The sequence below is a fragment of the Danio rerio genome, chromosome 16 (assembly GCF_052040795.2).
Source record: "Danio rerio strain M-AB ecotype USA chromosome 16, GRCz13ab, whole genome shotgun sequence".
NCBI classification, from domain to species: domain Eukaryota; kingdom Metazoa; phylum Chordata; class Actinopteri; order Cypriniformes; family Danionidae; genus Danio; species Danio rerio.
This window is the reverse complement of record NC_141036.1, coordinates 13,169,558-13,189,626: the sequence shown is the minus strand read 5'-3', so window position 1 is coordinate 13,189,626 and position 20,069 is coordinate 13,169,558. Positions and strand designations below refer to the sequence as shown.

Below are 20,069 nucleotides of genomic sequence, written 5' to 3'. Positions count from 1 at the left end.
CATTTTTTAATTTTTTAAAGACCATTTTAAGGTAAAAATTTTTAGCCCCTTTAAGCCATATTTTTTCCGATTGTCTATAGAACAAACCATCATTATACAATAGCTTGCCTAATTACCTTAACCTGCCTAGTTTACCCAATTAACCTAGTTAAGCCTTTAAATGTCACTTTAAGCTGTATAGAAGTGTCTTGAAAAATCTAGTAAATTAGCATTTACTCTCATCATAAAATAAATCAGTTATAAGAAATGAGTTATTAAAACTATTATGTTTAGAAATGTGTTGAAAAAATCTATTATTATTGTTATTAATGTTATTGTTATTAATGTTAATCTATTATTATTGTTATTAATGTTATTGCTAATGTTATTTGCTTGATGTTATTATAGGGCACATGTGCATAAAAAATCACATAAAATATTCTGTACACTTTTCAGTAACATTTAGCTACTGGTATATTTATTTTCCTAACAATATTATTAGAAAGAAGCTTCATATAAGGAGGCACCAAAGAATTCATTAAAATTGTAAATAATATATTCTAAATCTGTACAAAAGGATTCTTGACATTACTCTATAAAACAAAACATATTTTAGGTGATAATCTCATTCGTGCCACAATGTACTGTAAATTCTTGTATTTCTTGTAAACTCTTGCAAGTAAAAGCTGCATATGACTGTATCCCTATAGCACTGACACAATATTCTTTATCCCCCCTGATTTCAGGCCTGAGTAACATCATTGGTGTGATCGTGTACATCTCCGCTGCTCTGGGTGACATTTCTCCCAAAAAGGACGAAGACAAGAAATGGCAGTACTCCTACGGCTGGTCCTTCTACTTCGGCGGGCTCTCCTTCATCCTGGCGGAGATGGTGGGGGTCCTTGCGGTGAACATCTACATTGAGAAGAACAAGGAGCTGCGCTGTCGCACCCGCACTGACATCTTCAAGAGCACCACTCATGCTATGCTACGCCTCCCCAGCTACCGATTCCGCCGCCGGTCTCGCTCCAGCTCCCGCTCCACCGACCCCTCGCGCTCTCGAGACCCGTCCCCAGTTGGAGGCCCGCCAGGGGGGAAGAACTTCGGGATGCCCCCATCAGCGTTACTCTCCCAGGGGCCCATCTCCGTGTCCACACTACCCAACCCTCACTCCCGCTCAGCTCTGCCAGGGGGCGATATTTCACTTTACACCCTCTCCCGTGACCCCAAACTGGGAGGTATAGGAGGGTTGGGCGCCCCTCCGTTGTATGGGACGGTGGATCGCGCCACTTTATACCAGCTGCACAACTGCTTCCCTAAGGAGGGCGGAGGGGGCATGATGATGAGCGGGACGCTTCCCTCTCTCAAATCCCACAATCCCTCAGGGGTCCAGAATTCTTCCAACTCCAATGCTCCGCTAAGCAACTCCGTCCCGTCCTCTCAACCTCCACCTTTTTCCTCGTCCACGGGGGAGCGGGATCGAGGGATGGGAACACTGGATAGGCTAGGTAAAGGTGACAGAGAGAGTAACTCCAACACACTAAATAGGAAAACCACACCAGTGTAGATAAACAGCGAGTGTTAGCGAGAGTTTAAAAAAATAATAATAATAACAATAAATTGAGGAGTAACACTCGGAAAATGTTGTGTTTCACATGAAAGAGGCCTGGATAAACATCTCATAGTAACAACAACACTCATGTTTATTTTCCAGTAGTGTTTTTTTTAAAACAATAATCATGGGATACTGTGATGTTTATTATTTTTGCTTGATTTTAATGGCGTGGATTTTGTTTGAAGATGGCGGTGTTGTTGTTATTAGGAGTACGTTTGAAACAAACGATTCTGGTTTTGAAGATGCCGACTGTGATTCCAAACGAGCGCTGCAGAAACGTGAGCGAATTCAAAACCGCGTGAGAATGAGATTATTTCGACTAACTTTGCGAGAGGTGTTTTATTTATTTTGGAGAACGTTTTATTTTCTACCCTTTGATAACATGCAATTTAGTGTGTAATATCTGTATATCTGTCTTCCAGCTGAGTAAACAGAACAGCAGCGTAATTGATGGACTGAAACCACAAAGAGTTGAAATTTAAAAGATTTTTATATAAAAAAAAAAACCTATCGTCATATTATTTTTGTTAAAATCACTGTTAGCAGTAGACGTAGCACTTGTTGAATTGAGAAACTTTGTTTTGGGGCATTAAAACATTCCCTCGCTTGGATAAAGAGGGACAGATGATATATTTGTATAAAGAAAATGATCGGGGAAAAAAGGGACTTCTACCCAAAACTGTGCTTTTCAAGTGGCGGGGACAATGACGGACAACTTTAATAATTGTTTACTTGACAGGTCTATGATGGTGAAAGGCTGAAAAAATTCATTTTGAAATGCAAATGTATATTACACATAACTCTATTTGAAAAAAAAATGTTTTGGAAAGGGCAGAATGGGTGGGTGGGGCTTTTTTTTTGAATATGTATGAGGTCACTGTCTTCCTTGAGCTCTGTTTGGGCTACACTCGTATGTTTGGGGCATGCCCTGTGTCGTTGGTGTTTTCCCTCCATTGTGTCATGTGATCATGACAGCATCCCAAAGGCAAAGCTCCCCTCCAAAAAAAAAACAAAAAAAACGAAGACAAAAACGTTCACTGTGCTGCACTCGACTCCCTTTGAACCGTCTGCTTCTCAAAATGAGAGATTATATATGTGGACTTTCTGCTAACTTTTAACCTTTATTCCATCATCCCAGCCAACAAGAGATCAACACAGGACATTACAAAATAAGAGAGCAAACAAATCACAATCTTCTGTGATCGGGGGTCTTTTTTAAATCATTAAAAAATGAAGAACAAAACACAGACAGCATTTATGTGGTCAGTTATAAATATTATGTAGTGGAGAATAGCTATATCTAGAGAAAAATATGGTTTATCTTAATGTGTGATAAACTCTAACACTGTATTGCACGAATTTTATATATAAAAAAAACAACAGACAATCTATGAGTGATGTCGTTTGTGTCTTTTTCAATCTTAATCATAAGATGGGAACTTCATTGCTATTCGCCATAGATATTTACATTAGATGTCGCCTACGCTATTGTTGTCTGTTGCAAGGAATGCGTCAATAGAGCCGCCATTTTAGTACAGGGTAGCTAGCGCTTCTTTGAAATGTATGCAGGACCAAATTGCAGTGGAGAACTAGGGAACCAGAGCCAGAGGTCCTGGATATACACATATATCTATGATCGGGAGTTTACCGATGGTCAGTATGCAAATGCAATTTTAATTACAAAAATTATCATTTTAAATCACTTAATACACCATATTGATGGATAGTGACTGCACAGGCATTGCCGACAAAAATGTATTATCCTCCCTACTTGTTAAATTTGATCTATTCTGTCTCCTGAAACACCCCCCTCTCCTGCTTTCATTTATCATTCTAACAGAGGGAGCGATTTGTTTGCGAATAAATCCCCGTTATGAACAAATCATTTGCTTATCTGACAATAATACAGGTTTCTAGCACGGCAGCGTCTTGTTGTCATATGTCATTGTAATAAAGTTCACGCCCCTTTGGCGGCCGGAAAGAAGGAGGCGGAGAACCGACACAGTTTTAAAATATTTATTAATAACAGTGATGGCAGCTCCTCACGGAGACTGCCTTCTAAACCAAAACAAACGGATGGCAGCTCCACATGGAGACTGCCATCAAACTGAAAGCAAAAGTAAAATATGTCCGGGCCCGGTCCTCTCTCCGCTTCCTCTGCCATCGTTCCTCCTTTTATTGTCCAGAGCTCCTTCCGTGGGATCCGAGGCAGGTGCGCACCGCAGGTGTATCCACTTACGCGGTGGCCTCACTCCGTTCCCACGGCTCTCGGCCACGCCCCCTCGCCACAGTCATTTACATTGTTTGCTTATTTTATTCAACAAAACTAGCATAAGCCTATTATTGAGTGCTACATTGCCTTATGATCAGTGCAGTAAGATCCTGCATTATCATCAATACTTTAGCACAAAAATTCAAAACATACAAAAATGTAAAAAACAAAATCTTACCAATGAAATGTTTATGCTTTGTTTTCTCGTTACTACACCTGTACTCAGCCCTAGCATCATCACATTAGGAATGGGCGATACAACAATTTTTAAATTCGATACAATACCGATACTTTTTGTTAAAATTTTTACGATACCGATATCAATACCACTGTTTAAAATGTTAATGTAATTTTTCAAAATTGTGTGTGTGTGTGTGTGTGTGTGTGTGTGTGTGTGTGTGTGTGTGTGTGTGTGTGTGTGTGTGTGTGTGTGTGTGTGTGTGTGTGTGTGTGTGTGTGTGTGTGTGTGTGTGTGTTCTTTTTAATGTAAACTTTATAAATGCTTTGGCAAAACATTCGTAACATATGTCATGTCAATAAAGCAATTATTGAATTGAGAGAGAGAGAGAGAGAGAGAGAGAGAGAGAGAGGTTTGCCTCCTTTAAAACTCTCCTTTTTTGTCGCACTGACTTTTTGAGACTGAGCAGAGGAACATTGGGCAGCTTGTTTTTGTTCCGCTTCTTTTTAAGTTTCAGGGTGTGTTGTCTGTAAGTGTTTATGAAGGCTGCTTGTATTGTTGCTGTGTATGACTGACTTTCTTATCACAAATATTGCTCGTGCAACGCTTTTTCAGCTGATGAGCACCACAACACACTGCGTTACCTCTCTGCCATCGTGTCATTCCATATTGCAGAAGTGTGTGACTTGCGTGTGTTGATTATGTAAGTTATCTGAAAGGCACATGATCGCTCACGTCCCGTTCCGTAGCAGACTGATTGGTTTAACGTCTTGTATACAAAGCGTCACAGCGCTAAAATGTTTAGTTTTGAAGAATTTATTGAAATATAGTTAACATATCGATACTTAAAAAAATATATCAATACCAAATTAAAAGCTTCTGAGTATCGATATATTGATACTCGAGCATCGATGTGCACATCCCTACTTCACATTGTCTTTGCGGTTGACTAGTGCAGTTGAATGATATTTGTCCTGGGAGCACTGTACAAATGTGGCGACGCTATTGACCCATGCATACTCAGGGTCTGTATGCGACATCTAGTATATATATTTTTATGCCTATCCACTTGTTAAGTCGAGACATATGGATTACTGTTTCCGGGTCCAAGCCATTTCTTATTTGAATTGAGGAAATATTTGTTTGTGACCACTTTTTAGTCATATCTCTCATTAAAGTGCTTTTTAAAATCATGGTGTACACAACAGTCTCTGGACTTTCTGCATCACAGACACCAATATTTTAAGAATTTATGGAAAATTCATCACTTTCTGGCCATCAGATATTAGGATGTATATTGTGATCGTGATTTTCGAAATTATATAAATAAACTTTTATTATTACCATTTGTTAAGTCTCCCCATACAGTTTGACAGAGCGCTTGGACCCGGAAGTAGATTCACGTGACGTCACACTTAACAAGCAGATTAAGGTTAAATTCAGAAAAATGTTAGCAACACTAGTGATCATTTAGTGAACTGCAACCAGCAATTATTTTTATTCTATTAAAATACAAGAGTCTGAGTGTCTAGTGGGAGTGTGGTTTTTCTTGCATTGTGAATTGAGAATCAAAATTTGTAGCACCTTCACCTTTTGACAAAAATCAGGCAGGCAGCCATTTAGTGAACGTAAATAGTCAAATATTATAGGTTTTTGGCAATTTAGTGTGGATCGACACCATTTTTCTGAAATGCAGTAAAGTCGAACTTAGCAAGAAACTTTTTTTTTTTTAATGCACTAGTGTAAATGCCAACCCAGGATTTCTACCCTGTATACATTTCTGTAGAGCGCAAAATACGTCACAGGAGGTTATTTTTAATTGCAGTTTTTGTTTTCGTGAATCCACCAGGCAATGCTGTGTATGCTTTTTGTGATCTCAAATTTCTCTCGCAAGTTCTCGTGTAAATCCACCAGAGGCAGCTGTTGACTGACTGACTAAATGACTGACCGATACCCCCACCCACTCAGCCCCTTCCCTAAACCCAACTGATAGTGTTTTCAAAAGCAATCCAGATAAAGAAAAGCCCTTAGGCTGCCTGATTTTTACCACATTTTTAAATCTTACCACATTCTTACCCTGTTTATTTTATTTTTTTGCCTTTTTTGTTTTACCTGCTTTTTGGAACTGTTCTTCACCGGACTCGAACCCTGTCATTGTGGTCAACTGCGCTCTGTGTCTTAAGTTCACCGACGTACAAGACGAGCTACTGGAAAAACTGGTAACATTAGAAAAGCTTTCCACATGGAGGTAAGCGGTCAGCTGGTAGCACGAAAAGAAGCAGAAACCAGCGGCGGCATCATACCACCCCCCATAGCATTCGTTCGAAAGATGAAATGCAGCCATATGTACCTCTGGCTACATAATTCGTACTCTCCAGAAATGTATACAGGGGGGTTGTATTCACAATGAGCTTGTGTTGTAACATGCAGCCTGAATGCAATTTAATGCATCAATATACACATGGCAATTATTATCATTAGAAGTAAAAAAAAAAAAACCCGCTGTAAATACCTGACAATACACTGATATAAAGAATATCCAGACATCATCCACACTTCTGAGAGCGACATTTAGATATGTGCATTTGCGCTCTGCACTTTCCTTTTAACAAAAATAAACACTCAATATTTCAGCATTACATAATTGTATATAATATTACGTTATTAAAATTACTGGTTAATGAAAGTGTAATCAAGACTATGTACTATAGAGTTCAAGAATTAGAGCTTGTTCACCATTATCTTGAATTTTTTTATTTATTTTGTGTATCATAGATTGGATGAGAGGTTCTTGAAAGTGCATGAATGAATAGGCCATAACAGCACACTGCAAGCCCGTAACCGGAAAAAGCAGCCTATTTAAGTTAATTTTAATACTAATTAGGCTGTGTATAAAAATCCAAAATCAAACAAAATGTTTTCAGGGGTAATTTAAATAATGTGTCGGTGCTCTTTGTGTAAGGGATTCATCAGAATAAACATCAAAATCAGTCCAAGGCTCTCCAAAAATATGTAAAAAATAATAAAAAGCCTTTATTGACATGTCTGTTCCTTAAAACTGTGGCTACATCAGGTTATCCTAATAAAGTAAAGAGGTATCAAAACTTTAAAAAATAGCCAAGTCAGTTAAGGCTTTTTAATATTTTTTCACATTTTTCAAGTGCCTTTGACTGACTTATGCTGTTTATAATAATTAGGCTGTTGTTGTTAGATGAATCTTCAAGAGAGGCTAGAAATAAACTGAACCAGCTAATCCAACTAAAAATAGTGCCTAAAATGCCACTTATTGGAGCATTTAAACATCATAATTAAATAGAAAATTAGGTAAATAACTGCAAAAAAAGTCCACATTTTGAGAAAAAAGAACCACTCCTTTTACCATGCTGGCTAGGGCCTGCACTGTATACATTTTCAGTTCACTTCTAATGACTTGGCTTGTCTTGATTTCCCCATAGGACCACAGACCATATGTGGACTGAGCTAGTTTCAAATTTGACTTATTATTACACTATTACTACACTACAGAACACCATTCTGCTCTGTTTGTTCCCAAAGGTTTTTCTGCTAACACTTTATAATAAGGTACCACTAATTTATGTATTTTACTAACATGAACAAATAATGAACAATAACATTTATAGGAAATAAATTCATTCATTGTTAGTTCTTGTTAAATTCAATTAGTGCATTAACTAATCTTAAAAGCACAACTTTGGATTTTGTGTAAGTAAATGTTGAACTAGGATTAATAATTCATGTACAAGTATTGTTTATTCTTAGTACAACAGTAAATACTATGACTAACATTAAAGTGGGTGGGTGATCTGCCAAAATGCTAACCGGTTAGCATAATAACACAGTCCTACCCCTGCCATCCAAAGCCACGCCTCCTGAAAACATGAACGGACACCTTAAAGATGACAGTAGACAACCCATTAAATCATGTCATTGGCCAGTTAGAAAACTTTATGGTACTTTATAATACTAAAATTCTGAATAAAAAACTGTACTATCTAGCCTTTCTTTAGTTTTGTAGCAATCAAAACTTGTCATATTGTACAATATTTCATGGATGCAACGATCGCTGGTCTCACTCTCTCTAAAGCGACTTCTGTATGCTTAGTGCTTGGCCAGCGACGAGCAAGAATTACTAAGCCATACTTCAGCTATTTCAGACTGAATATTCAAAGAAACAGGCTGAACAATATAGGGAGCGCGTCACAGGTTGTCATAGTTCAAAAATGAACAATTGTGAATATAAAACCAACTTCACCTCAGTCAAGCAGACTAGAATATAGCTATTAACTGATGTTTTGCTGTTAAACTAAATAAAAATCTACATTATCGATGCTGTAAAAGGTCCCTTATAAAACTGAAAATAGTCACATCAGTCGTTCATTTCAGTGGCTGAACAACACTTCTGTGTATATAACCCATTCGTAACACAACACACTGTACATCAGCTTTGCGTGATTAAATTAGTTTTAAAACAGAACATTACCTGTCTAAAAGAAATACTGTAAATTAATTTAAAGTTTTGATTCAGCATTTGTTTTTACCTCTCTCTCTCTCTCTCTCTCTCTCTCGTGCATGTGTAAACGGCGGATCTGTGTGAACAGGGTGCGCAGATGTACAAATCTACATTTGTTGACAGACAGTTTGGGCTACTTATCAGAATTATGGGAATTATCGGCCTGACAAATTTTAATTGGGTGAACATTTTTTAGTCTTATGCCTTACCTAGAATATAAAAACAACATATAAATACATTTAGATCATTTACTTTAATCATTACTATTAGAATGTGAAGAGACGTTCAACCAGCACAACAAGTAAATGTTTCTGAAGACAATCACCTACTGCACCTTTTACTAATGAAACCTTCTTGTAAAGGTTGATTGTTTTCCTATGACCATACAATTTTTATTTTTTATCTTGAGCCAAGGATTCCAATAACAGACAGTTGCCTCTTGTTACAAGCCATTTAGGATTTTTATCGCTGTAGCACCACCATTAGGCTGATAAGGACAATTTCTGGTGACAATGTGGACAGGGAGGGTACCATCTATCCAATTACGCCTGTCCAATTATATTTAGGACACAATGTTGATCTTTAAAAAACAGACAATAACATTTTGAATAGAATGAGTAAGCCTAATATTTTGTACTCTCATTTAAACAAGCCTTCAAGAGTTCACACTTACCTGATGATTGATTATAAAGCTTGTGTGGCATGATATCCCGGGAGAGAGCCCTGAGCTCATAAGATCTTCGAGCCCGGGGCTTCCTCCTGTTTGCAAGGCGAGAGGGGAGTTTGAGCACAGGTGGATCTCGAGAACTTCCCTGCTGTGGAAGCTAATGAACAGATAGGGATAGCTCTTAAGAGATAACTACTTACTTGGAGCATGTCTATATTGCCAATTTGAAATAGTCAATTAATTTAAGTTGCTTGTTTTTGGATAGTGGAAGGAAACCCGGGGGAAACCTATGTGAGCACAGGGAGAACGTGTAAACTCCACACAGAAACGTTGGATGGCTTGGTAAGGATTAGAACTAGTGACGTTCTTGCTGTGAGGCAACAGTCCTAACCACTGGGCCACTGTGCCACCCATCTAGGAAAGGAGGAGGAGTAGTGGTGGTGGAAGGGGGGATTCTTCAAAACGAAGATGGCTGTCATGTGGAACTTAGGGTATTTATAGTGGCTTAGGAATCGTCTGATTGGTGAATCATAAATTGAATAATGCCGGGCCGGCTGCAAGCAATCATAAGCACATGATCCTCCCGAAATTAGTTTATAAATAAACTTCACTTTAAGATGCAGTCTTTGCATTTTGTCCGATTTTACGCATGTAATTTGGTGTTTTTAATTTTGATGATTAGATCATCAAAAACCAAATAAGTTCATCCTAATGGAGGACAGGCTAGCTAGAGAGAGTTTTATTGTACCCACCCTCAAACATGTTCTCATTTCAACAATTAATAGTGACAGCAGATCCTGTTTTATTCCCCCTCCACACATAAAAAAGTGAAAGAACAGCCTGCTAGTCTGACAGGCACTATTAAAGGGCTATATATACAAGCAGACCTCTGGCTTAAGTATCAGCCTACAGGCTCCAATTTCCCTACTCCTGCACCCGCACATATACAAACCCACACGCTCTTATGCTACAGATTCCCCAAATTAAATGGGCCAGTTAGAAGCTCGTAGCTCCAGGAACACTCTCGCCACCTGTCATTCCTGCCCTTCGAGATTGTTTGGGCTTTAGTTAGACGGGCCACGCAGATTAGTGAGGCTCAGACCTTTCCGCACTTCCCAAATGCACACACACTGGGGTGGGAGGAAGGAACCAGCAGCTCCACCCCAACCCTTGGAGACTCAGCGGTAATCAACATCGAGAGAACGTCGAGGGGGGGCATAGTTGACATTCTAGGATAATATTTCTCATCCACTTCGACATGATGTGCTTAGATGAGCAATGCGCTAATTTTAGAGCTAGCGAGTGAGTGAATGGCAAAAGGAGTGAAATTAAGAAACAAGCAACGTGCAGGAGACTGGCTGAGGTGAAAGAGATTTATTCCTCAAGTAAATCTAGTTGACATGATGAAAAGAGAGAGAGTGAGAAACAATCAAATGAAGAACGGGTAGAAGAAAGAAGAAGAGGAAGAAAGTTTAGCAAATGAAAGGTGTCTAAAGAGTCTCATGTCTACTGGAGTACAATATACACACTATTTACATTATAAAATTGCTCAACGATGGGTCTGTATGTTTCAATTTATACAGTACACTCAATAGAAATGTGTCCATTTTAAATGTAGTAGTAAATTAATGTAGTGTAGTTTTATATGTAAATTAAAAAATAATGATGTTTGATAATTTTTTTTTGTCGATTTTGCTGTTTACTTTGTTCATTTAAAACCGAACATATCATTTGAAACTGAAAATATCAGTATGGATATATTTGGACTTTTAATGCATGAATACACAGATTAATATCAAACCAAATACCAAAACAATACATAATTGTTCAAAAAAATACTTTTAATGCGTCTAAAAGTGATCACTGTGCCTGGTCACTAGATATTTTGCGATACTAGTTTGCTCATGCCCCCAGTTGGCTTCTAAATTAGCTTAACTAAACTTAACTTATAGCTTATACTTCCAATAAAAATAGCTTAACTATAGTAACTAACATTAATAGTAATATTAACAATAGCTTTTGTTTCCATCCAAAGATTCAAATTAGATTTATGTGCAAACTGGAATAAACATTATCGAATATTGGTGCCTGTTTTGTATAAACAGAGTAGGAGTTTGGTTCGCATTGCCGACAATAAGTCAGATTTTTTTCCAGTGCATGTTGACCTCTGGCAGTGCAGCCTTGTGCTGGAAGGGCTTCAGTTTCGGGACCACAAGATTTCATCTCTGTTATTCGCAGACAGTGTTGTTCTGTTGGCTTTATCGACCTTCTGCATGCACTGGGACAGTTTGCTGCCGAGTGTGACACGGCTAGGATGAGAGTCAGCACATCCAAGTCTGAGGCCATGGTGCTTCACTGGAAAAAAAGATGGTTTGCCATCTCCAGGTTAGAGGAAAGTCCAGGTCCAGGTTGGAGGTAAGTTTTGTTCATGAGTGAGGGAATGGTGGAACGTGAGATTGACAGGCAGATTGGTGCAGTGGCAGCAGTAATGCGGTCAATGTATCGGTCCTTTGTGGTAAAGAAGGAGCTGAGCCGAAAGGCAAAGCTCTCGATTTACTGGTCAATCTACGCTCCCACTCTCATGTATGGTCATAAGCTTTGGGTCATGACCGAAAGGACAAGATCTTGGATACAAGCGGCCGAAATGAGTTTACTTCGCAGGGTGGTAGGGCGCACTTATAGATAGGGTGAGGGGCTCTGTCACCTGGGAGGAGCTCAGAGTAGAGCCGCTGCTCCTTCACATCGAGAGAAGTCAGCTGAGGTGGCAGGCATCTGTTTCGGATGCCTCCTGGACGCCTAGGAAAGTGATTCAGGCATGTCCCACCAAGAGGAGGCCTCAGAGAATACCCAGGACATACTGGAGGGACTATGTCTCTCGACTGGCCTGGGAACGCCTTGGGATCCCCCCGGAGGAGCTGGAGGTAGTATCTGGGGAGAGGGAAGTCTGGGTTCTCTCCTAAGACTGCCGCCCCTCCGACCCGGCCCCGGAAAAGCAGACGAAAATGAGATGAGATGAGATGCACCATTTTAGATTTTGAAGGCATAAGGCCACTCTTTAAGAGGGCAGGAGCTCAAAAAAGTTTTGGGAGGTAATAATACTAAAATACTTAGTTGACAGACTTTTAAAATGACCAAAACAACATTTTAGATGTTTTACAATGTGGTCAGCCTGCTGGTTTGTTCATTAATGCAGTGTTTCTCAACCGTGTTCCTAAAGGCCAACCAACTGTACACATTTTCAACCTGTTTCAATCATACCTGAATCAACTCATCAATACATTAGAAGAGACTCCAAAACCTGAAGTTAATGGGTCAGATAAAGGAAGCATCCAAAAAATACACTGTTGGTTTGCCTCCAGGAACAGGGTTGGGAAACACTACATTAACGCCATCCTATCATGCCCATTTTTGTTATCACATAATTTGTTAAAACAAAATCGCATGATTTTTTTGATGCACATTTTGGAGTTTTTTCAGTGAATGTGTGTCCATTTTAGTTTTTGCACATTTTTTCCTTACAAGTTTAAACATTTATACAAATTTTTTTTTACATTTTCAAACGTGTGCACACCTTGGCATAAACATTAAGGAGGTTTTAAGTGATGTTTTAAAATGTGCATAAAATAGGTGGATGTAAACATAGCTAATCAAGCATATTATTATTATGATGGTTCGAAAGCCACCGCAAACTAGCATAAACCAACTTGGAAAGGTGATATTTCAGCCAGGAAAAGTGATACACCTTGTTAAACTCCTTGTATGCTAAGGACGATAACTATAATGATAAATATAAATCTTTGACTAATCTTTCTTAAGGTCTGTTCACACCAAGAATAATAACTATAGTTAAAAGTTGTAATAATCCGTCTAATTCTTACTAGATGTAAAGTCCAAATCACATCTGATAACAACACAAACAAAAAATATTGGAAATCAAAACTAGATATGTTAAACCTTTCAGCCCAACAAATGGCGTTAGATTTCAGCAATAACACATTCACCCAGATTGGCACATTTGAGATTTTGAAATATAGCACTTCATACACAAACCACATTTCAGGATGCATATAATCTATGAATTGATTACATCGTCACAAATGTTACAGAAAGATTATCGCACATGCAAGAGAATGTGTAAGAGTGGCATGCAAACAAAGACATTTCTTGTGCTTGGATGGGCAAACACCTTTGAAAAATGTTTTTTTTTTTTTTTTTGCCATTTTGACTGGGCAGGAAAATAACAGGAATTGAAATGTGGGAGAAAGAAGGGTACATGATCAAGAAAGACCCATGAGCCAGGATGCTAGTGCTGTGTGCTATACACTGGCGCGTTATCCACTGCGATATTGCGCCAACATTAAAACTAAGATTTTACGACAGATAAGTTACACTGTTAATAAATTTTGTAAATTACACAGTATTTAACTGTAATATGAACTGTATTTCAACGCTTGACAATTTTACCACAAAGAAACTTACCAAAGACGTCTGTTTCTGACTTATTTTGATGCTTGCGGGTTAAATTTAGGCGCTCAAGTGACTGAGATGTAAGTGAGAGAATACGCAATGTTGCAAACTATTTTCAATGAAAAGGCGCTAAGCTCTTCCCGAAAAGTCGCTAGATTCAGCTGATTCAGTCTCTCAGATGTAATAACCTCAGCCAACTTCTGAAACTCTCACTAAAAATATCTGTGATTGTGAATAAGAAAAAAAAATCAAATTAAATTGTTAAAATAAAGGAGAAGCAGATCGGTTTGACTGTACAAGGTGAAATGTCCTAACACTGCTGGTGCTAAATCATTTGCCGTCGATACGCAGAGGAGAGATCTGCTCTAGGGCTGCAGGTGGGATAGGCTGCTGTACGAGGACTGGGCCGCCTGTCAGTGCTCTGAGGTGAGGGAGGGGCCGGCAGCATCACCCGCAGCTTGTTGAGAAGTGTAGAAACGGTACCGTATGGACTGTCTATAAAAATCTCCAGTAACACACAAAAAGTCGATAGATTTGTCGCTAGTCACTTTTTTGAAAATTTGTCGCTAGGGGGGTCTGAAAAGTCGCTATATCTAGCAACAAAGTCGCTAAGTTGGCAACACTAAAAATATGGTCATTTTTCAAGATAAAAGATTTTTTTAAATAAAAGACTCGGATAATAAATACAATGAAAATAATTAATGATTTGTTTTGTGGCCCGGTACCAATAAATCCAAAAACCAGTACCGGTCCGCGGCTTGGTGGTTGAGGACCACTGCTATACAGCTCATTACAGTCCACATTTCTTTCCATTACCACTTTCACTTTTTTTTGGCACTTTCCTAGGTGTAACTAGCACAATAGTATGGTACCAAAAGTGGAGCTAGACTCTCTGCTGGACACTATTGGTTTACAGAGAATCATCGGCAGAGGTTGTGACAAAACAAAGAAATTACAACACAGAAATCTCCATTAAAAAACAAAAAACAAAAACAGCCAAAATGTGAAACAGTAATATTACGATAACTCTGCAGCAAAGGTCGACTCAAGCTCAATCAAAGCTTGTCGTCATCTTATGACAAACAGCCACATACCAAGAAGCAAGAATAGGATCTGTTGCATGTCCTCTATTGTTGTTTGCAAGGCTGTTCACAAATTGCATCTATGTAAGAGGCCGTTCACATATCACGTCTGAAAGTACGCGGAAAGTGCTAGCACGTCGCTTTCTTCACCATTTTCAACACGCTTTACGCTTGTTATGTCATTTGTCATTGTTAGGCGACCATCAACCATTTTTTGAAGTATCGATACAAATTTTCTTTATGGAGAAAAAATTAAAAAGCACTGCATTGTTTGGGTGTGTTTGTCAGACGTAATTAGTTTACCCAAATGTGTATATTTCATACAAAGTATGAAGCTGATCAGTCAGTTCTTGTCACAACTCGCAGTGCAGGGCATTCTGAAAAATGGAGATGTTCTCGACTAGGTGCACCTGGAAAGTGCGAGCATGTCACTCCTAATAGGTGCGCACAATGCTTGTGCATCCATTCGAAATAACAAACTTGCGCACACAAAAGACGCGATGTGTGAACTAGGGTTGGGGGATGTCGACCAATTTGGCATCGTACTAATGTGAAACATCACGATGGACAATGGCATCGTCATCACAGGCAGCGGTGAATCAATTATTTATGAATAATTAATTCATAGCAAATAATTCTTTGTAGTAAATAAATAATTATTCATTCATTCATTTATTTTCTTGTCGGCTTAGTCCCAATATTAATCACCACAGCGGAATGAACCGCCAACTTATTCAGCACATTTTTACACAGCGGATGCCCTTCCAGTCGCAACCCATCTCTGGGAAACATCCACACACACACTCATACACTACAGACAATTTAGACTACCCAATTCACCTGTACCACATGTCTTTGGACTGTGGGGGAAACCCACGTGAATGAAGGGAGAACATGCAAACTCCACACAGAAACACCAACTGAGCCGAGGTTCGAACCAGCGACCCAGCGACCTTCTTGCTGTGAGGTGACAGCACTACCTGATGCTCCTCTGTCAAATTATGAATAAATAAAGAAGTTACACACAAATTACCACCTGTCAATCACTTTATCAGAGGGACTCTGGCATGAATAGGCAGAGGGATCTGTGTCGTTATAATGGCATCGACAAACTTGGTTGGTAAAAAAGATGCACAACCAACAGGAACCAACCAACAGTATCTGAGGTTTTCACTAAAATTACTCAGCACATGTGTGAAAGCGAAAGACTGAAGCAGTGTACTGACGCTGTGAGACGTTACCTGACAGATTCAAAAGGCCGAAGAGTCGCTAGATAGAGACCAGATTAATTAAATATCTTGTTTAACAAATATAGTGAGACGCGATCCAGTGGCACATTCTTGATAAACTGTCCAACGTGCACTGCCCTCTGGGATTTTGTGCTCAAAGCACAGCTGACTGCTGGAACTCAGACGTGCACGTTTGCTGTAGTACATGCCTGTGTGTGTATGAGTGTGGTCACGAGATGTGCCTTTTCAGCGGTACAGTGTGGAAGGAGGGCTTTTCAGAAATGCTGGCTGAAACGCCTGTATGGACGTGGATCGTTTTCATTCTAAAACGCCCTTTTAAAACTAAGATGTATTAGTGTAAACAGGGCTTAAGTGTTTATTTTTCGCGAGCGGGTTGCTGCTGCGACGAGGGCTCAGCATTGTGATGTCTATTGGCCATTGGCGATGGATGATGGCATTGTTTATCGACCCAACCCTAATGTGATCGGCCCCAAAATGTGGAAATCGTGAGAAGTGCCGCCTCCTCTTTTTACAATTGTTTACCGCACATCTAAATTGGAAATAATAAACTCGAGCGCACACAAGAAGCAATATGTGAGCAGCCCTATAGCTTTCTTCTCAAGCGAGAATTCTGGCGTACACCACATCTACCAAGTAAGGGTGCTGTTGGATGTGGAAACACCAGCCTGATCTGGGTGACTAGTACTGAACCATACTGAAGCACACTGCTCAGTGGAAACAAAGCATTAGTACATACAGAAGTATATTGGGTTTGAGCATTAGCTGTTAAAGTGACATCAGCTGTTAATCAAACAACAAAAGATCAAAAATAACTGTTTTACACTTTTATAATGTTAATAAGGCTTCTGTAAGACTTGGCAGTGTTTTACATTACATATTTAAGTCCACTTTAAATTTTCTGTGAATTTTAAATTAATTAATTAACTTTCCTTCAGCTGACTCCCTTATTTATCAAGGGTTGCCAGAGCAAAATAAACTCCCAACTATTGCAGCATATGTTTTGCACAGCGAATGCCTTTCCAGCTGCAACCCTGTGCTGGGAAACACCCATATACTCAATCACACATGTCCAATTTAGTTAATTCAACTCACCTACTGCACATGTCTTTGTACTGTGAGGGAAACCGGAGCACCCGGAGGAAACCCACGTCAGCGTGGGGTGAACATGCAAACTTTACACAGAAATGCCAACTGGCCCAGTTGGGACTCAAACCAGCGATCTTCTTGCTGTGAGGTGACAGTGCTAACCATTGAGCTACCATGCTGCGCATCATTTTAAAATATTTTCAATTATTAATTATTTTTAAGTTACCAACGTAGTATAAAGAAGGAAATTTGTCAACAACACTGACATTCCAAGGGCCTAGTGCCTTATGTTAATTTCAAGGCTTTTGACATCCAATCAGAATTCACTTAACCTTTAAGTGCTGCTGCATAAAGTGGAGAATAAAACACTTTGCACTTTGCATATTGCTGTGGACACAGATTCAGTTGTTGTTGTAGTTATTGTTCTTGTTATAGGACCTAAGAGCCAAGAACTGTCAAAACAAAAATTGTACAGTTAAATCGGTTATTACATCACAGTTATAACAAAGCAACAAAACAGAACTATTAAAATGAATTGCTAAAATGCTTTTTTTCCAGCTGATGAGCGATAAAAACATTAACTGCCAATCAACATCTATCCAACTACTTGACAATAAAAATGTAAAGCAACTGCAGCCTGCTAATCTATGATAAATATGCTAAACAATGCTGTTGTGCACTTATATGGACAATTTTGTGTGTTTATTTTTATAGTTATTCATTCTAGGTGTGAACGAACCTTTAGCCTAGAAGTTATTTTTGGTAACACTTTATTTTGATGGTCCATTTGGTTAATAGACTGTCTGCTTAATATCTGTTGATACTGCTCCTTCAACAGACATTTAAGTGACTATAAGAAACTTTGCAAGTACATGTCAACTTACACTAACTCTAACAACAACCTAACAGTCCACTTTTAATCTAATGAGTATTAGTTGGCATGTGGATGCAGTGTAACTTAAATTCAACAAACAGACCACTAAAATAAAGTGTGACATTTTCAGGGGCCTTTAGTCGGTTTTTCAAGCCAAGTAATCAAATCTGCTTTCTTTTTATACAAATCAGCAATGCAAATAAATGAACAACAATAAAAGCACAGCATGTTGTGTAAATTAAGCCTTTAAAGACAGTAAACAGATCTGTTGGTCACTGATTTTATGTACAGAGCCACCGTAGAAAGATCAGCTCAAATTTCAGAGTCGGTGTAAGCATGTGCATTAAGGTCTATAATGTTACCAATGAGCAATTCTAATGCAGGATACGGCGGATCATTAGCTTTTGAGAGTCCTTAATAACATCAGATAATCTCTGTATAATAGTATAAAAGATTGTGTGCTACTTAGCTCACTGACAGCTAGGCATCGCTACTGCTCTGCTGACGAAAACATTTCTCCAGAGGGTTGTAGGGGAGGGAAAGCAACAGGAAAATAAGCCCTCCAATAATGAGAATGGCCCCAGACGAGCCAACACACGCCACCGACCAGGACAACTCGTGATGGAGAGGGATACTGTGATCGCTTGCCAATAGCGCCAGGATAGACTGGTGGAACACTATGATTGACAACAGGACCAGGATACCTGCGGAAAGTGGACATCAGAGGTCATTTCATTTGAACATATGCATACAATTAGATGGCATTTGATATAATATAGACCATTTTGAGGGTTGTAAACAATAACAATAGTCCTAATGTGATTCCTGTTTTAATTTTCTCATTTCCATAGCTTCCGAGAATCCAAAAAAGTTTACATATTGATAAATATTGTTATGATAGCTGTTTTAATGTTGAGTTATGGTTGAATTCCCTCTTTTTGCAGTTATGAAATAGTTTGACAACAAGCAGGAAATGTTCTTGGGCCAATGACATCACTACATTAAAATGGTCTGTAGTTCCAGATTATGATTTTAGTGATCCTGACTGCATTTGTAGCATAATATTGATGCGTTTTGAAGGGCATTAGAATAAAACAAATCTCATATGCTAAGTATCATTAGATTTTTTACAATACAAGTGACAAATCAATACTTTTAAAACAGTGCCTGAAACAATATTTTTAAAAAGTGGCTAAATAATGTAGGATGACATTAAGAATGCTATTAGACTGGACAATCAAAAATATCAATACACCAATACATTGACCCTCTTTTAAAAGAAATCAGTAAAGAGGACAAAAGAGTGTTACAGCAGGTGTAAAATAGCCTTAGTTCACCCTCATGTGGTTTCAAACCTTAATGAGTTTATTTCTTATTGTGAACACAAAAGAAGATATTTTGAAGAAAGCTGAAAACCTGTAATCATTGAATTCCGCAGTAGGAAAAACACATATAAGTCAATGGTTACAGGATTTCAGCGTTCTTCAAAATATATCCTCATTTGTTAACAGAAGAAAGAGGGTCATAAAGGTTTGTAAAATGTAAGTAAATGATGACAGATTTCCAATTTTTGGGTGATCTTTCTCCTAAAGGCGCACTAGATTTTAGGCAAATTTGATGGGGCTTTAAACTTAATCATTTGAGTTCATTTGGGAGTTTTAGAAAAGTCTGTGCAAGAAAAAATACAAATTATAATTTCAAGAGTTCACATTTAGCTGATAATTAATTAACAGCAAGTTTGGCATGCTGTCCCGGGAGAGAGCCCTTACCCCAAAAGGTCCTTGAGCCCTGAGCTCCCCCCCTATTGCAAGGCGAGAGGGGAACTTTGAGCTCAGGTAGATCTCGACAACTCCCCCCTTGATAAGAGGTGATGACTAAAATGAATGCTATAAAGAGATATGCTGCAGGATGAGAGTTTGACTGTAGTGCTAAATTTAGATTGATCAATTCACTTGTAGTGCATGTTTTTGGAATGTGGGAGGAAACCGGAGAACCTGGGGAAAACCCACGCGAGCACGGGAAGAACATGCAAACTACGCACAGAAATGACCGCCGGCCTGTTAAAGGA

General features: G+C 38.8%; 2 protein-coding genes and 1 long non-coding RNA gene across 7 annotated transcripts in view; 2 read left to right on the top strand and 1 right to left on the bottom strand.

Moving 5' to 3' along the window:
- Positions 1 to 2,981, top strand: part of cacng8b (calcium channel, voltage-dependent, gamma subunit 8b) — a 75,237-nt gene extending 72,256 nt beyond the window's left edge. For all 4 annotated transcript variants that reach the window (XM_087286791.1, XM_087286792.1, XM_088651224.1 and 1 more), the window contains one exon: positions 726 to 2,981. In XM_087286791.1, coding sequence (XP_087142917.1) covers positions 726 to 1,546 — 821 coding nt within the window. In that variant the 3' untranslated portion in view covers positions 1,547 to 2,981. The remainder of the gene's footprint in view (positions 1 to 725) is intronic.
- Positions 2,982 to 3,596: 615 nt separating this feature from the next.
- On the top strand, positions 3,597 to 11,080 carry LOC147840190 (uncharacterized). The gene is made up of 2 exons (XR_015511165.1): positions 3,597 to 6,732; positions 6,868 to 11,080. It is a non-coding gene; the product is annotated as an uncharacterized LOC147840190 (long non-coding RNA).
- The window catches only part of cacng6b (calcium voltage-gated channel auxiliary subunit gamma 6b), a 44,559-nt gene continuing 35,091 nt past the window's right edge, over positions 10,602 to 20,069 (bottom strand). Inside the window, exons 5-6 of one of the 2 annotated variants that reach the window (XR_015511140.1) lie at positions 16,930 to 18,705; positions 10,602 to 16,683 (exon numbers count right to left, since the gene is read on the bottom strand). Coding sequence is in view for 1 of the 2 variants with exons in the window: in XM_087286806.1 (XP_087142932.1) it covers positions 18,482 to 18,705 (224 nt within the window). In the remaining variant the exon portion in view is untranslated. Of the gene's footprint in view, positions 18,706 to 20,069 lie in introns of both variants that reach the window. The other variant, XM_087286806.1, reaches the window with a different exon arrangement.